This window comes from Serinus canaria, chromosome Z (genome assembly GCF_022539315.1).
Source record: "Serinus canaria isolate serCan28SL12 chromosome Z, serCan2020, whole genome shotgun sequence".
Taxonomy (NCBI): domain Eukaryota; kingdom Metazoa; phylum Chordata; class Aves; order Passeriformes; family Fringillidae; genus Serinus; species Serinus canaria.
In genome coordinates, this window is record NC_066343.1 from 62,183,221 (window position 1) to 62,201,350 (window position 18,130).

The 18,130-nt window shown below is 40.8% G+C and overlaps 2 protein-coding genes across 3 annotated transcripts; both read right to left on the reverse strand.

Moving 5' to 3' along the window:
• Positions 1–5,767: 5,767 nt before the first annotated feature.
• Positions 5,768–14,093, reverse strand: FBXO4 (F-box protein 4). 2 transcript variants are annotated; one of them, XM_030237153.2, is made up of 7 exons: positions 13,959–14,093; positions 13,074–13,309; positions 11,228–11,448; positions 10,159–10,231; positions 9,476–9,654; positions 8,500–8,675; positions 5,768–7,474 (listed from the first exon to the last, which is right to left on the reverse strand). In XM_030237153.2, the coding sequence occupies exons 2-7, from the start codon at positions 13,286–13,288 to the stop codon at positions 7,385–7,387; spliced, it is 954 nt and encodes a 317-aa protein (XP_030093013.1). In that variant the 5' UTR covers positions 13,289–13,309; positions 13,959–14,093; the 3' UTR covers positions 5,768–7,384. The 2 variants fall into 2 exon arrangements, with proteins under 2 accessions (XP_030093013.1, XP_050842528.1); XM_050986571.1 differs by lacking the exon at positions 13,959–14,093 and adding an exon at positions 13,433–13,609.
• RIMOC1 (RAB7A interacting MON1-CCZ1 complex subunit 1) lies at positions 13,812–17,440 on the reverse strand. The gene is made up of 6 exons (XM_050986573.1): positions 17,165–17,440; positions 16,730–16,830; positions 16,225–16,368; positions 15,718–15,849; positions 15,419–15,533; positions 13,812–14,151 (listed from the first exon to the last, which is right to left on the reverse strand). Exons 1-6 carry the CDS (start codon positions 17,235–17,237, stop codon positions 13,862–13,864), a joined length of 855 nt encoding a protein of 284 aa, XP_050842530.1. The 5' UTR covers positions 17,238–17,440; the 3' UTR covers positions 13,812–13,861.
• Positions 17,441–18,130: the final 690 nt, after the last annotated feature.

Consider the following 18,130-nt stretch of genomic DNA (forward strand, 5'->3'; position numbering starts at 1 on the left):
TTTAGCAATTCTTTGATCTACATAAGTGAGTCAGAGGATCGTAACCCTCTCTTGAGTTGAGACAGCAGGAATATATTTTAGTGGATTCAGGCTACATCTGCACTCTATTTAGGAACTGGTTCTGGCCCTTTATCAATGTGACTGGGACTAAATTTCAGGATTTGGGTGGGTGCCGTTCTCTGGAACCTCAGAAGAGGTGAGGCTCCATTGTTATGCATTCCTTGGTATGGATTGCTGCCAGCTGGGATGGACAGTGTGAGCTGTAGCCATAACAGTACTATTGGTACAATCACTGCCCTAGTGCAACTCTTTGGGATGTGCTGCAGCTAAAGTACTGTGCAAGCATGGCCCACAGCTTGCTGAGGCCAGGATCTGTGTTGTGCCTTGTTGTCACACTCTGTCAAACAATAATCGAGGAAGAAATAAAAAGACTTAATTCAAAGATTTAGCTAATTGCATCTCTATTTTGGAAATACAGTATTGGTTCATCCTACAGGACAGTGTCATTTATGGCTTACTTTATGTGAATTTACTCTGGGACTGTTTTACAATACTTTATCCCAGAGTATAAATCCAGTGTGCTGGTGCTCTTTTCCCAGAAAAGGGATATGTCCTTCTGGCAGAGTTTGACCCACTTCAAATGAACAAAGAACTCTTATTTTGGAATAAGGTTGGAAGTTGGAAGTTCTTTCAGTTTTTCAAGAACAGCTAATTTTCCTGAATTCAGTATGTAGAGACGACTTTTAAATGTAGGCAGTCTGGTTAGGTATTTCAGAGGTGTCAGGAAAATGATACCTGTTCTGAGGAGTGATGCCCTAATTGTTGTGCCAGCTTCTACCTGCACACAGATAATATGAAGCTTGACAACCTCTGGGTATGTTGCACGTCCCACTTGGGAGCAACCTGAGCTTTCTCACCATTGCAGGGAATACTATGACAACATTGATATTCCACTATCCAGTTATCTTCACTTCACTTTGATGTGCATTAAACAAAACCAAATTAGCAGCATATAAATACACAGAAATATCCAAGAAGCATTTTCACTAAGAATACAAGATCAGACTTCATGGATTTCACTGCATATTGTGTCATAACCATTGAAATTCTGTGGATGTGTTTCAAACATTCCAAGACCTTCATTTCTCCTGGTGTAAGCAACTCTGTGTGCTCAAGTATGGGGTAAATTTATATGCCCAGAAAGTGATTAGAATTAGGATACTATTCCTGGCATATAGCTGCACTTCTGAATGCAGGATCTCACATGATCCAGCTGAAGCACAGCTCTGCATTCTTTCCCACCTGTGACTTCACAATTACCTGCTCAGCAAATCCCAAATCAGGCCAATGAATTTAATCTGGTGCACAGAATAAAGAGCAGGAAGGAAAGCTGTGCTGGAATGCTTAGAGACCAGAGATGCATGGAGAAGTAAGACAGGAGCTGGCTCAGCTTGTTAGCTTGAGGATGTCATTCGGGTGGCAGTAGGGATACCCATAGACAATAGACACTGTGGAAACATCAGTATCAGGTTATATGTTAGCCAGAATTTTCTGTGGTTGTTGATTTTAATTGCCTGCCCTGAATCTTGCTGGGTACTGTGGCAGCAGTTTCCAATACCTCCTCTTCAGTTGGGGCCCTCAACCCTTCAGGCATACCAAGACACCCCAAAAAATCTTCACAATAATATGTCCTTTGAGTCATTTATTTTTCAGTTTATATCTATGTTATTAGCTACTTGTGACTGGAACAAGTGATCAGAGAATAGTGGGGGATCAAAATGTGTGGGGTTCGGCTGTCTGTCTCTGCTCCCACACACACGTAGGATGGTTCTTTGCACGCTGGGCCTCAAAAGATGAGTCTGGACTCTAGGTTTTTTCGGTCTTCAGAGTTGTTTATTGTTTCTTATCTACAAAGTCCCTTCTCTGCCTGACCTGGATCTGACCAGCACGGCAGCCAAAGGCACTCTGACCACCCTCAAGGCGGTTGCGTCTTTTATAACAAAAACTACGTATATCATATTTACTTTTTATCCCCAATACCTATCACCCTCGTCACCAAGTGCACCCTCACCCCAGACCAATCCCCAAGTGCCAACACCACAGCAGAAGATGGATGACAAGGAGAAGAAAGAAGAGCCTTGTGACATGCCCTGATTCCTCCATCTTGTCTCCACAACCCCCCTGTACCAAAACCCCAAAATCTGTGATTTACCCTATAATTATGTCTTCCCTTCCCCATTCACACCCGAGTGATTCTCACAGGTTTCATCTCCTTAAACACAGGTGGCACATCCCTAGATGGATCAAAATCAAGCCACCAAGTGCTTTTGGCAACATTCCAAGACTCCCGAGCCCCCCAAGGGTTCTCTCGGTAGCTCTGGACATCAGGAGCGATGTGCTGAGTTCCCACAAAAATGTGTGTATGTACACCAGCTTATTTATATTAACTCAGTAGCTGTGGTAAAAATAAAGTTGGAAAACATAAATACTTGTTAGAAATTTTTTGTTATAGTGAGCCTAAAAGCAGTTCAAGTCTCAACTGAAATGAAGAGTATTGATATTGGTTCAGCAGAAATTCTTTTCAACAAAAGACCGAAAAATGCTTGAATTCAAGTACATAATTCAACTGCGTATTGATTATACTCAGAGTTTCCTCTCTTGTTTTAGACAAACGTAGCAGCAATCAGGCAACTGGGTTTTTTGCTTTCAATAATACATATTTTTTACAAATTTTGAGTCTCTAATTTTGAAAATAAAACCCCATAGGATTCTTTTAATATTGTTTGTCAGTTGAACAAGTAATTTGCATTTATCTTCTTGCAAATAGCTTGTGGTTTTTCAAAGACCCTTGCTGTGTACCTGTGTCAGTGCATCCTTATGCTATACTGCCCAAGATCTGAATGTGTGATGTGTGAATGCTACAGTCATAAAAGAGGATTCTCAGGTAACTAATTTACTTAAATCTTCATTATTTATATTCAAGAAAAAATTTTATTTATCCCACTGAATTTTATGTACAGCACATAATGCAGATCAAATTTAAGTGTTTCTTTCATATGGACTAAAGGTATGGACACTGTTTTAAATCTTCACAAAATTTAAGATGAAGCCAGTTGAATTTGTAAGGGATTGTAATTGGCTGTTAACACCATCAGTCTTATGAGAGAAAGTTCTAAGCAACTGGTGTTTCTAGTTACATTTAGGAAACTTATGTAAAAACCTTCTACAAAAGATTATTTGATTCAATTAGAGAAAAAGGTCTAGTTTTGTTCTTGATGAGTAGCCCTTTTATGCTCTTATTTATGGAATGTGTCTCATGTGGTATCAGGCATGAACTGTGTTCATAAGTCTGTGGGAAAGACATGAGAGATGCCACACCAAATGATTTTCCTTTATCAACAAAGCACTACAGATTAAGTAGTACAGCCCTCGGTCCTTAGTTACTGTGTAACTACAGCAGTTCCTTTACTCTTACCTGAGAAAACTGTGATTTTTTTGTTATCACTTTGTAAAGAGTAGTATTGAATAATTTATTGAATACAGTAGGTCTTTCTGGGTTGTCATCAGGATTACTTCACAGTGAAACACTTCACAGAGCTGGGTGAAATCTGTTTCTGGAACTATATCAGAGCTCCTTGTACTTACAGCTCTTGTCTACCATTAGTTTGCATACTACGGAGGATTTAATTTTGAGACTCTTAGACTAGTATTGTTCAACTTTCTTTTGATGGAGCAAATGGCTTGATTGATTTCAGCCTTCAGAAAAAGACTGGATGCCTTTTTTCTCCCATTTGGTGACTGATTCTGTGTGCTGTCACATGCAGGCTGATGTTCCCAGAGACATTAGGCTCCTTGTGCAAGGACAGCCAGAAATACTGCAAGTGAGAATACTGTGGCCCATTCAGTGGGCTAAGAGGTGATTCAGAAACACCCTGATGCAAAGTCCTGCCTCCAGTAGAGACGTAACTGGTTTGGAAGCAGCTCTGCAAAGGGGACCTTAGGTCCTGGTAGACCAGAAAACCTGGTTTCTGCAGTATGCCCACACAGTGATGAAGGCTACATAGAGAACAAGTGCTCAATTCCCCTCTGCCCAGGACTTGTCACTCTGAATGTGGAGCAGGGTGTCCAGTTTTAAGCCTGCACTATGTGAGGTACAAACCAGAGAGAATCCAGCAAAAGGTCACTAAGACATTTAAGAGGCTGGAGGAAGGAACCCTAAGAGACTGGCTTCTCATGAACCTTGGCCAGTAATTCCCAGACTGGTACCTGCAAACAGCTACTCAGCACAGATGCAGTAATGCTGGAGCAGGAGATACCTAATCTCACTGCTTCTTAAATATTCCCCTTATCCAGACCCATCATGTTTTGTTGTTTGCTAGGTCCCTGCTCTATGCCTACTACCTACATTCTTGATTGCTGTTTCATCCTCCTAAGACAAATGAGGGCAGCCTTTGTTCTGACATCCTCTGAGGTTTAAGTACAGGCTCCAGCTATATCACCTTCTGTAATTGAACAAAGAATGTTATTTCTCTACTCCTGTATGTAAGGAAAGTAATTTATCCAGAACGACTAGTGCTAGACTGGCATGAAAAACACAATATATCACAGACATCAATCACTTTGCAATAATGCCAACAATTATTTCCATACGTCCTTTGACAGCAACTCCATCTATTTTTTTTAGCTTTGATATTCATGCTACCATACAAAGTGATATTGATGATACCCACCAGTTTAAGAGGCAGCATATTCCCCATCTCTGAGCCTTTGAAAAGCATTTTGATTTTCCCATAGGTCTTTCTATAACTGTGCCCGCTTCCTGCATCTCTGAGCAGGGAGGGCAATTGATTACTTGGAGCAATTGTGACGAAGGATGTAGGGATGCTGCCTGGACAGCATCAGTGCTGATGCAGATCAGCAATGCCATGCTGCAGGACACACAGAGAGCCACAGCTTCCTTCTGAAGTTGCAGCTAGAAGGATCCTGACACTCCTGCTTAGATCCAGGACTGCTCCATCATCATCATAACCTGCAAGACATTCCACCAGTGACATTGTGTGCCTGGAGGCCTCTGTCCTGAGAGTCTGACAGGTGCCCCCAGGTACTGCTCTGGAGCTTGCAGTAGGCATTTTTGTTATTCAGAGTTTCAAAGATTTGAAAATTAGCATCCCCATTTTTTTAAAAAAGCTGCTCAGGTGAAGTCTCAGTAACTGAGTTTCCTTATAAATCACATATATTATCATTTTAATATCTTATTTTGTGACCACTGTTTAGATAAACATCCTGCCTCGATACAAAAGCAATTTTTGTCTAGTGCTTTTAGAATCCCTCATCCCTAGGAAAGCAAGATTCCTGGGATCCAGATCCTAGTGTGATTTTTCACAAACCCATCACAGTTGCATCTACTCTGATAAATACAAAACCAATTAGATTTTTTTAAAAAGTTGTTTTCTTTTTACATTACGAAGTTTTAAGATACACTTAAGACTTCTCATGTTTTCTAAACTGCACCCTTAAAACCTGTAATTCTGATAGGTATTCTAGATTTAAGTTAATCTAACAGATGTTCTTTCAGAAAAACTACATACTCTACATTACCCTAACCCTTTGAAATGGAGTTATCTTAATTAATCTGGGAACATAGAATAACCTTGTTCATTAATTAATATAGATGACAATGGTAATTTGTTATGACAGTGTGATTGCAGCCTGTAAGCACACGTACACACATGTAAGGGGCTAAACACACATAGGAAGACTCTAAATATCATTCTTTAAAAAAGTCTTTATTCCTTATGAAGAAAGTAAAAAGAGGATCTTCCATAATCCCTCCACATTCATAGTAGCTAACACAGAATCAGGTTGCTGCATTCAATCCTCTACATATAGGCCACTACAAAATTCATGTGATTAGGAGGAAAATCACATACACCCAGTCACAAAGCATGAAATTTTCCCCCCAGCATTCAAATCCATTAGGTCTGCTCTATTTTAAAGGGCAAAACACACATACACTATTAAAAAAAAAAAAAAGGATAAACCACAGAATCTTCATTGTAATGTTCCTTTGGATTTTCCCTTGGAACTCCCATGTGTCCCTGATTAGGACACACCAAAAAAATCTGGGAAAATTGATTAATTGTGCATAAAGATGAAAGAAAAGGAGATACTTTCTAGTTCATTAAAAAATCCCAAACATCTTCTCAAATGGAATGTTTCTGACATGGCTGTGTTGATCATCCCTCAAGAATCCCAGATTGAGGGCAGTTACAGCAGTATGTGTGCTATGCAATCATTTATCTAGGGTTCCAAGAAAAAGTTATGAGACACCTGAATTTCCATGGAGATAGGAGAAAAGAAAAAAAAAGGCCCAGACAAATAAATGCCCCAGCAAGAAATCCAAATGAAGTTTCTGAACATTCACCCAATAGTAAAAACATGAAAAGGTGGAAGATGACAACTATCCCGAAAGACATCCATATGGAAAACACAATTCCAGGTTTAAAATATTGCTTTGCTTTTCCTAAAACTATTTGCAGCTGCGTAGAAAATTTCAAGACAGGTATAATCACATCTGCAAATTGCCACAACTATTTGGGAAACATGATATTCTGTGTATGCAACAAAGTCCTAAATGATCCTATTTAACATTTCTTCATGGAATCAGAGGAATATCCAGTTCAAGCTAATGATTTCAGTGCAACAGAAAGAAAAAGATGCTGAAGTCTGTTGTGGTTGGTTAGTAGGTAAGATCACAACAAGGCAACAACAATTCATATGCAGGAGTGTTTGTTTACTTCAAATAAATTTGGTCTGGGCTGAAAATTCTCCCCACTATTTTTTGTCTAGGCATTTTTTCTAGAAAAATTCAGGGCAACTCACTTTTCTGAAATCAAGAGTTATTGTCTTTCTGTCAACCTCCTACTGTACAACCTACAGTATGTTTTCTTTGGTCAGGAAGTGTCACTGTAAAGATCTCCACTGAATATATTTACTAAATGTGTGATAGGGCTGTGCTAAAAAACTAATGTAGTGTTACATATTTATTTACAGAAGATATCAGACCATCAGATATACTGGAAAAGATTGTACTCGGAAGGCCTCTGGTTGAAAGGAGAGAAAAATAACAAAACAAAACACTCAGATTGTCCCTCCAAATCACTTCTTCATCGCAGCTAGAATCAAGGCAATCGTACTTGTACATCCAATTCAGGACTCTAGTTGGAAAAATGTTAAGGATTTGAGTATGTGCAGTGAAATATATACAGGTTTGCCTTATTAGTTTTCCTTTCTAACAGTACTCTGGCAGGAAGGACAAGATTCTTACTTCAGCTGAAAGGGAAAACACCGAAAGGTTCACACAGTACATCAATACCTAATCCTACTACTGAGCACTTTTACAATTTGCTTCTTCCAAGAGCCACTCAATTCCATTTAGCAATCCATCTAAAGTTGCAGCTACAGTGTCCTGCATCTGTGAAAATAAAATTAAAAGAAAAAGTTACTGTATTAGAGGTAACAGCTCACAGGATCTAACAGTATTTTAATATCACTCTGTGTCCATCAGTAAAGTCAGAAACTCATATCTAAAAATATAAATTTTTATCACTAGTGTAAAGGTCCTCTAGACAAAAAAAAGTTTTTATAAAAGTAAGAAAACAAGCAAGAAAGCTTTCACTCTTAGTATCAGAGTGAATTTTTTTTTCAATTGTTTCACCCGTTTCAGCAGCTTTGGAAGATTACATTTACTTTACAGACGGCAATCCACTCGAAAAATCTTCTTGTGAATCTTAAAGCAAAACTGCCACTTCAGAGCTTTAGACTTCTATGTATATCATTAGCACTCAGATTTTGTAAAATCTCATCCAGTAGCTATTATAAATGGTATGTTTTGTAAAAAGCCTATAAAAAAGCCTATAAAGGTTTTCCTTATGAAAACAAAGGAATTACCTCAAATCAGGATTTTTTCTGATTAAGTTATTCCTCAGTTACACAGTATCAACAAAAATTCATTCTGTGTGGCTGAACCATGCTGATAGATACTGTCCTTGACAAACATAGAAAAACAGGTTCAAGACCTCACATCCTAGGTAGAAAACTGATCTGTCAAAAACTGAAAACATCACATAAACTGAGTAACAGTAAACAGTTTTTTAAAAATGTCCCAAAAATCTATATTGTGCCCAAGGCTGTGACTCAGGAAATTTAGATTTAAATGAACTGAAGTTTCCTTACTCCCTTCAAGACCATCATTTGTCCTTCCTGACATTCTAGCTCCATCTTAAGTCTCTTGTATGCTTTTGGGCAAGTCACTTAAGTTCCTTGTTTTCAATTCATCTTGGAGCACCAGAGAAACGAAATCTTTCACTAGAATGGAAAGCTCATGTACTAGTGTTGAAAGTTGCACTCTTGCTTAGATAGGCATAGTTAAGGAACCCGAGAGCCTAAATTAAATTTAAACCGCAGAGAAACAGAAAATAAAAGTTTAAGAGCAAGTACCATCCAGGGCTGATGCAGCAGATTTAGTTGCAACTGATGTGCCACGTAAACACATGGAATTCTTTTCACAGCAACGTGAGACACACAGGACAAAACCAGCAGAGGTCTGTTCGGAGGCCCAAGGGCTGGATCAATCATTGCCAAAATACGAGCCAGCTCCTCCTGACGATCATGTTCTAAAAAACAGTTTTTAATATATGAGTCTTTAGTATATGCAAAACCAAGATGTTTTCGGTTTTGGAGCTTTTTTATTTCAGAGGCAGTTAGACAGGGCTGGAAGGGGCAACTGATTTTGTTCTCCTTAACACAAGACTTACTCATCTGCCCTTATGTTACAGAGATATCATTGATGACATTTAGATGTTAAAGATCCACAGATTCCACAGACAGCCTATTTCAATCCCAACATCAGAGTGTTTTCTGAGTACCTCACAGAGATCAAAATTACAAGCCATTCAGAAATAAGCACTGCACAGTCAGCAGCCCTTCTCTACTGAATGCACTTTTAGTGTATCCCTTCAAATTTTTTTGCCTGTCTCTTTTCTGAGAGACAAAAAGCTGATGAATGTAAAGACAATAATTGTAATTGTTATTTGGATTATCAACTCACAGGACTAAACTGATTTAAACTAATTGCATTTTTTACTGTTTTCCTGGTGAAGGTTGTTTCCACAGCACAAACAATGTCTTTTGAAGTTTGTCCTATACACACCTGTGGGGTTTTTTTTTTGTTTTGTTTTTTAATCCATGTAATTTCGATAGCAACCATATCAGTATGTGCCATAAAGAAAACAAAGGGCCACAATCCCTAACATGCTGATGATGAGAGTAGAATAGGAGACCCTTTCAACAGGGTCAGACATGAAGAAATAGCAGATTTTTAAAGGATCAGAACATGGATTTTGAGGTACTGCATATTCTTTGTAATCTAACACACCAGTCATTCACAAAATATAAATAAAGAGAAACCCCTTACCTCTATGAGCTTCTGCATTAGCAACATAAATGAATCCATCAACTACTTCGCACACCTTCCTCACTTGAGCTATTACACTGTAGTGCATGGTTTGCTGGTTCCCTACTGTGCTGTTCTCTTGGTAAAACATCTTATTCACAGCAACAGCTTGCTCCTCCCTTGCTCTCCTCCTTTCCGCACTGAAAGATATTTCAGTAGTCAGGTTAAATGAGAAGGCCAAAAGAGAATCTTGAAAGTCTAGGCAGAACAGGAAAGGGACAGGAAAATGGGCTAAGCCACAAAAATTGTTTCATTTCTCTCTGCCCCTTCCTGCCCTCCTTTCTTTCTGAGTGCACAGAGATGGCAGGTAAACTGCAAGATGCTTATGAAAATATACTCCAGGATGAGTTCATAGAGTGTTTAAAAAGGGACTCAACCAAGGTTTGAGGGACAGACGCACCTGTAATGTGCCTGTTGTACACCTTTGGTACATATACTGTTTGGAAAAGCTTTATTAGTTCCATGAGAAAACTTAGTGGTTGAAAAAAGAAAGGAAAAGCAAAGGCATGCATTGAAGCTTTAATTTATAATGGATATCCATGCATGCGAAAGTGCACATGAAAGTCACAGGACAAGAATATGAAAACTCTGAAATAAATTAGAAACTGTACTTTTCATTTGGTAGAGAACAGATCTTATCTTACCTCGTGGTGGAATACAATGTCACAATATTGAATTTTTGATTGTTAAACTGAAAACTGACTCCTGATCCAATTCCTACAGGGAAAAAATTAATCTGTGAGATTACAGCTATTTGGCTATTGAATACAATTAAGTGGTAATTTAAAAATTCCAGTGGTGCTACAAAATGAATATATTCAAACCTAGATATTGCTCTTAGGGGTAGAAGATTTACTATTTTACAATTAAGTTTTATATAAGTTCCAATTGATCGGACTTAATTTCATTAAAATCTAGTCAGTGGTTTTAAAACCATTTCTGTATTTCTGGTTATTAGATTTGGACCTAGAAATCTATATCAGAAAGGAGCTAGACTTGTATTTTTTAGCTGAAACTGGCATAGAAAAGGCTCCAGTCTATGACAAGCTGCATTGAAAAGGACATATGAAAGAAATAAAAAACCCACTAAAAATAACTGTCATGCTCCTATAAATACAATTTATGAAAATATATAAATTTTCATCTGCTGTGATGAAATAGCCGTTAGTTTAAAAGGAACATATTTTTGTCTCTGGCTTGGACTGAAGTCAAATTAGACTTTCAAAGCTACTCTTTAAAACATCAAAAAATCCCTCACCTGCTCCTTTAACTCTTCTAAGTAAAATTTACATAATTTGATACTGGAATAATGAATCGTATAAGGATCAGCCTTGAGATCCTGAGTAAAATCACAAATGTGTTTTTTAGCCACTTACTAAAAGCAGTACTGAAAGAAAGGCCTGCCTGCATTTATTGATCACAACAGCAGCAGTAGCATGGAATTTTGGATGAAAATAGAAGTACAAGGAGCAAAATTATTCTTCTGACAATGTCCAAATTTAATTGTAAATTCACCAAAGCTATTAGTCTGTCCCAAATGTTCCCTGCACTTATCCTTCTGAATATATCAGAAATTGGTTTGTTTTTACCACGATTCTACTGACTTTTAAGGATACAAAAAAAAAAAAAAATTCCATTTCTTCATTTCTTCCTCAAATTTTGTGTTATATCTTTTTACAAAATAAGAAGGCCAAAAGCCAAAACCATTATTACCATGAATTTGTCTATGAGGTAGGCCAGCTACCAGCAGAATTTCAGGGCATGTCATCATCTTTTGTACTAAAGAGTTGTCCAGCTCTTCCAAACCTGGCCCAAACATAGCAAAGCGAGGTTCTGCCTGAGTGACCAGTGATTGCAAAAAGGAAGTCACAGTCCCATACCGGGGACGGCTCGATTTCAAACTTCTTCTACCCTGAGGACAGCTCCTTTTATATCTGTTTAAAATAGATGCAACTAGAAATTAAACACAAAATACAAAAGAGCTATTAATCAAACAAATTAATTTAGGTCCCACATTTCTTATGCTTTGCTACTGGTACAACTCAAATAATAGGTCAAAAATTATAAAGTTCCAAACTGGTGGTTTCAAGCACCAGTACAAAGCAGGCTAAAGCATCAGTTCTTTTAAAGTCCAAATACTGACTACTTGGACCTCAGTGCACATCTATCTACAGATCTTTCAGTTTATTTAAAAATAAAATAAAAAATCAAGAATTTCCCATCCTCACTGAATACACAATACAGGTAAAATAACATCAAAGCAGAAGAGTCACATTAAAAATATTTTAAAAATGAGCCTTGTGAGTGCATTTTAAACATTAATTAAACTCTTTTGTGTTTATAACAAGTTATCACCTGAAAATAAGCATTTTCCCTGTAGTTAGAGAGCATGCAAACTGTGGAAGAAGACAAGTGTTGTCTGCAAACTTATATGCTCATTTGGTGTGGACTCTAGAAGGCATGGAAAGACTGGTAACTGAGATGAAGAAAAACAGTCAGACATCCTAGAGCAGCAGCTTCAGTTTGCTTCTGGAGTCATGGTAGGCTGCTGCTGAATAAACTTCTTCAAGGAAGCTTCAAATGTGGGCTCCTTTATACCCACACTGAAATGTTTCAGTTGAGATCAGCAAAACAGCTAAGAGCATGCTGCCACAATGGAAATCAGTCACAGATGGTTTCAAATTAGTTGATTCAGACCTAAACAGATTTAAATCCAATTTCAAAATCAGTCCATATTTTGCTCATCAAATTCTGGGTGTACTGTTCCCACCTGTTAAAATGGGAGGAAGGTCATGGAGATTGCAGAAGTTAGTGCACTTACCACAAAGGAACATAACAGGACCACCTTTGGAAAATGTAACTGCAAGTAAATCCAAAAATCCCAAACAAATCTACAAACCACTACTGCAAATCGAGGGAACTAAATGAAGTTTAGAAAAGAAATCACCACAACTTGTTTTAAGAGTTCTTCTCAGTTATCCAAACATATTTATTGTGTTGCTATGCTTTTCAACTATACTAGCTGAAACCAGTCTTTGTCTTAGAGCCTTTGACAATCAGACCTAGAACAATACAACTTGTTAATCCATGGACATTCTGTGCTGTTTTTTATTATTAGGTCTTCCAAATAAAATGAAAAACAATGAAAAGTCATTTCACTTCCTGTAGTTTGAAGACTTCTTTGTACTTTTATAAAAATAACTGCTGTGGCACTGAGAGCAAAGAACACTTCTTTATCAAGATCAACAGTATGCAGTATTTCTGTGCCACAAAAGACAGACAGTTTACAAAAAGCTGTCATTTTTTTTTTATAGCATTAGTGTTGTCTTTTTTACAATGTTTTACATTCTTGTTGAGTTCCAAACAGAAAGAGCTTACCAGACCATAGAGCAACGGGAAATTGTATTTCCAAAATAAACAATGGATTTGAGACACATCAAAATTTAAACAGCAGCTTACACCAGAGCTTTATTTCCGTAAATATGAAACATGCCTGAGGGCTGAATATTACTGCTGCAGGCACATTTGAAGTCACGTAAGAGAATATGGAGATACTTACACTGCCATGTAATCATACAGCGCATTGTCGCTGACCTCTGAAAAGGCTTTATTAAAAACCTCCTCATCTGGAAGTGATTTCCAATCAATAGATGTCCAAGAGGGAAGATCCCGCAGGAGAAAATACCTCCATAACAACGGGTCTTGCACAGCTGCCCTCCAGTAACAACTCGTGCTTCCTAAGCGGCACAAATCTTGGGGCGAGAGGAAGGACATGATGTTCAGCTGCACGTCGATCTGAAAACCATTCAAAGCAGCGGTTTAACGACTCCCGAATTCGGCAGCGAAGAAGGACGGGGTGGGATGCAGCGCTCTGCCCCCCTTCCCCATCCCCGCCCCGCGCCACCGGGCCCTGCTCACCGGCAGCGTCTGCAGGGCGCTCTCTCCCTCCGCGCCGTCCGGGGGCGCCGGCGGCGGGGGGGGCGCGGTGCCGCCGCGCTCGCGGGTGCCCCGCATCCAGCGCTCCCGGAGGACGCGCAGCCCACCCCGCACCGCGGCCTCCAGGCCGGCGCCGCGCGGCTCCGCTGCCGCCGCCATGGCGCCGCCCCCGCGCAGCGCCGCGCACGCTCCGCACCGCGCTCCGGCACCGCCGCGCCCGGGGCCGCTGCCGCAGCCACCGCCCCGCGCCGCGCTGCACTTCGCCCCGCGGTCCGGCAGGCCTTGGAATGCGTGTTTTTAATGCCACAGAAGTATACATTTCGGTTGGGGAAGAAAAAAGAAAAGAGTCAGTGACGAAGAGTGTGCTCTTATGCCACAAGTCTTCTTCCAGCACAGACAATGCAGTGGATCTTAGTTGCGGGATTTCACAAAGTAATGCAGCATTTGTTTCGCAGTTGTTGTGTTCCACCCTTGACCTTTTAAGGGTCCCTCACATACGGCCACATACTTTGTTAACATGTTGCTCCCTGTTTCTTGGAAATCCAGTGATATGCTCTGTGATCTGCCGCCCAGGTCACCGCTAGACACAGGATCTATTGACTCAAGGCTTTCCTGCTTCCCTTCTCCACAGTGTTTCAGTCCCCAGTAGCACATTTCTCCACTGTACATCATTGCCAGTAAGTGAGTGTCACTAAATACACCTGCAAAAATAATTTAGATCAAGTACTTTATTGTTCTGCTACAGGCAAGCACACAACATGATAATTCTTTTTCAGTTACAATGGGGAAGAAAATTCCAAAAAGACAGTATAAGTATATAATTATATAAATATAGAATGCCCAGAAGAAAACCATGGATCAAGACCATGCTATTTTCCTGTTCAGTTTGGCCCTCCATAATGTTAAAATCTTAAGACTGCCATATAAATATTATTTCTATAATTTTGTTTGCCTAATTATCTCATAGAACTTCAGTATTTCTTTACAGCCTTTTTAGCACAGGCATGACTGTACATATTTACTCTGGAGTATTTTTGTGCCTCCCACAGTTTAAGTCTAAAAGATACTGTCTAAGGTCATCTTAACTCAGGTTAACCAGCAGTAGCTTTGTTAGTATTTGAATTCAAAGGCATATGTGTGTCTTTCACAAAAAAAAAAAAAATCCTGCTAAATACATCCACAACTTGACTTTACATTATGGAACTATATAGCAGCAATGCCACTTTCAGATGAAATTAAACAAGAAGGTGCTGCATATCCTGCTACAGTCAGAGTAGAGCTGATTTTGAGTGTGCTCAATGTGGACATCATGTCCTCAGCACCGGCTGGTTTACCTTACAAATCCCCTCCTGCTCTATCACCCTACCTGCCTCACACTGATGCAGCCTAAGACCCTCCTAGAAATGCTCAATAGGAATGAAACTTACATAAAGCTACATTAAGTGGTGGCAAACAACATTTGCCAAGTCTAACCAGTTCTGCATATAGTTTTTACTTGCATGAAGTCTGTAATTCCGTTTGTACCTGTGCTGTCCAGAGCTAAAAGGGAAGATCAAAATGTGAACCTCTGGCACCCTCTGCAGTCATATTTGTGCCTTAAACATCTGTCAATTGTGAACTGGATGGCTCACAATAAAATACTGTGTATAAACACTGCCAGCATAAACCACTACTTTGCATCAAACACTCACTGCCTCAATTCATCTCCCTCCAGTGCACTCATAAAACACTGGGAAAATGAGCGCTGACACCTCCTAAAATTAATGAGTCAAAAAAGAAAGGGGAGGTACTCTTGCTTGCTTATTTGCCTCATTTATTATCTTCTCGTTCTAAAAAGTGTCAAGTCCTGAACATAAATTAGGTCAAACAATAAAAACACTGAAAAAAGCATTTCATAAAGTGAAGCAGTTATTAAGATGAGTGGGTTAAAGGGTTTTTTGGAGTTATTTTCTGTTTTTTTTTTTTTACCTTCACTGAGTAATCTAGCTGTGTCTTTATCTTGAAGTGAGATATCTTCATCTAGCTGAAGAGGACATCTAAAGCTAAGCATCTTCATCAAGTACTGAACTCCATCATTAAGACACTGAGTACAGTTAAAAATGAGGAAAAAACAAGTTCTTGTTAAATTACTGATACACAGAAATACTTCTTCATATGAAACCCCAACATCTTACATAACGAGAAAAAAAAAGAACAAAAAACCCAGCCATATTTTAAAAGTGAAGAGCCAAACTTTAAAGCTCATAGAACATTTTCATCTCCTTTACCTTTTTGAATGTGGCAATGTTTTCTTGTAGCCATTCACTCCTTTCTTTTGCTGTGTGGCAATACATGTAAAGCAGGGCTCCTTTTCTCCAGTATAGACATTCTAACAACTCTGCACCAAGGATGTTGATGGGCTGAAATGAAATCCCACAAACCGGTCTAACACAAAAATAAACCACCTGAACTACTTATGTGCACTGGTACACATGCAAGCACTGTGTAAATCTCTTACTTCGGGGACTGTGTTTGACAGAGAGACAAGGCTAGCCTAACCAAACACTGTAGGTCAATAGAAGTGTTAACTGCCTGTGGAATCATGAACTGTTTGCAAGAGAAATTCTGAGCACACAACAAGGCATTTGAAACAATATTTTCAGGAATCCCTATTTAAATACCAAAAAGACTTGAAAATGCTTCAAAATACTTTAAATTCTGCCCATCAAAAATATAAATACCATGTCACATTTCAGATTTTAAGTAATGAAATAATTCTCCCTCCGGCTACTTACTTCTTTTATTCCACATTCCCTCACTAGGTCTTCTGGTTCTGAAAGAACAGAAAGAAGTTCTTTAAGTTTTTGCAAGGCAGATTCTTCTGGAAAATCTTCATCCACAAGCTGGTTTTCCTCAAAATACGTAATGTCTAGGACAGCCTACGAAAACAAGAATATATATAAAGTAGAAATGCTACCGTCAAAATAATCAAATAGATGTGTGTTGTAACATAGAAAACTCGTTAGTTTATAAAACACTACAATTCGAAGGTATTTTTTAACACTGAGTTTACAAAAGGTGCAAGTTAGAAGTACTGAAGGATTGGTGATGGTGAATGTCAACCCAAACCCCTTTCTGTCCTTAAACTAACAACACCTGTCTGTGCCTCACAGACGCGCACCACACACCCCCAAGTAACTCAGCCGCCTTTCTAGCCCACCCTCCTTTTTTACATCAAGCCGTCTCCCACACCCTACACACATTTTCTTCAAAGGCAGTTTGATGTCCATAACAAAGTACCTGGGTATAGAGCTGAAAAAGCGTGGAAGGATGTTCTTTCCCTTCGTTGCAGAGGTCCTTCAGCTTGTCCAGATTAGCAGAGCCTTTCGCTAAGAAGGTATCTGAGGGAAGAACACAATGCTCCCTTAGCACCAATGAGCACTCAGCCGGAGCCTTACCACTCTCCTTTTCCACGTGGCTTTATCATCCATCCTTGAGGCATCTTCCAGAGCGGATGAATAATACAGCACAGAAGCAGGCCAGTTATCCTGTCAGACCGCACCTTTCATGACAAAATTAAGGCCACCCTTGGCCAGGCTCTGATGCTCCCAAGCGCACACGCCGTTTGCGAAGATGCCCTTGGGGCCGCCCGTGCTCTAGGGCCACCCGCGCCGCCCCCCCCCCCCCCCCCGTCCCCGTCCCCGTCCCCGTCCCCGTCCCCGCCGCGCCGCTCACCGCGGGCCCCGGGCGCCCCGAGCCGCCGGCCCAGCGCCACCACCCGCGGCCGCAGCGCCGCCGCCGCCGCCATTGCGAGCCCGCGGGACACCCCTCCGCGCAGGCGCAGCAGCGCGGGCCGGGGGGCGGGAGCGGCTCCGGCCACGGCTCCGGGGCTGCGGGGAGCGGGCAGCGGGGCCTGGCGGTGCCGCTGCCGCCTGACGCCGCGGGGACACACGGTCCCCGATCCCGCCGGGACACCGCCAGCCCGCCCGCCCCGTGCGCATTGTTGGCTGGGATTGCAGTTCTGGGCTTGTGTGGGTGTGAAAGCTCTTTCATAACAGACGGGTGTGGCGTCTGCAGTGCCCTGTCCGTCCTGCGGGGAGAGACCTTGTGTTTACAGAATTTACAGTTTACAGCTCGGAAAAAACCTCTAGTTCCAGCCTATGACCGAGTACCACCATGTCGATCAGACCATGGTACTGAGTGCCACGTCCGGTCTTTCCTTAAACAGTTCCAGGGACAGTGACTCCACCACCTTCCTGGACAGCCCATTCCAAGATCTAGTCACCCTTTCCGTGCAGCAATTTGAAACAATGTTTTGAGATGTTTCGTGAAATATTTCGCGAAATACTTCGCGAAAATAGTATGTCCAACCTAGACCTCCCATGGCACAGGTTGAAACTATTTCCCCTCTTCCTGTCGCTGGTTGCCCGGAGAAGAGACCAACCCCACCTGGGCACAGCCTCCTTCCAGGCAGCGGGAGAGAGTGACAAGGTCACCCCTGAGCCTCCTTTTCTCCAGGACAAATACCCCCAGCTCCCTCAGCTGCTCCTCACAGGACTTGTGCTCCAGACCCTGCCCCAGCTCCTTTGTCCTTTTCTGGACTTGTTCCAGCCACTCGATATTTTTCCTTGAATTGCAGGGCAGAATTTGAGGTGTGCCCTCAGCAGTGCCCAGTACAGGGGGACAGTCCCTGCCCTGGCC

Bases quoted from the DNA above. Each gene is read 5' to 3' on its own strand.
- FBXO4 (XM_050986571.1), bottom strand. From the start codon at position 13,609: ATGGCGGCGGCAGCGGAGCCGCGCGGCGCCGGCCTGGAGGCCGCGGTG. The intron at 11,449-13,073 runs GTAAGTATCTCC...TATTTTAAACAG, and splicing joins CTGTATGATTACATGGCAGT to ATATAAAAGGAGCTGTCCTC. The intron at 9,655-10,158 runs GTAAGATAAGAT...AATATCTTTCAG, and splicing joins ACATTGTATTCCACCACGAG to TGCGGAAAGGAGGAGAGCAA.
- RIMOC1 (XM_050986573.1), bottom strand. From the start codon at position 17,237: ATGGCGGCGGCGGCGGCGCTGCGGCCGCGGGTGGTGGCGCTGGGCCGG. The intron at 16,831-17,164 runs GTGAGCGGCGCG...TTCTTCCCTCAG, and splicing joins CGGGGCGCCCGGGGCCCGCG to ATACCTTCTTAGCGAAAGGC. The intron at 16,369-16,729 runs GTACTTTGTTAT...TTGTTTTCGTAG, and splicing joins TTTTTCAGCTCTATACCCAG to GCTGTCCTAGACATTACGTA.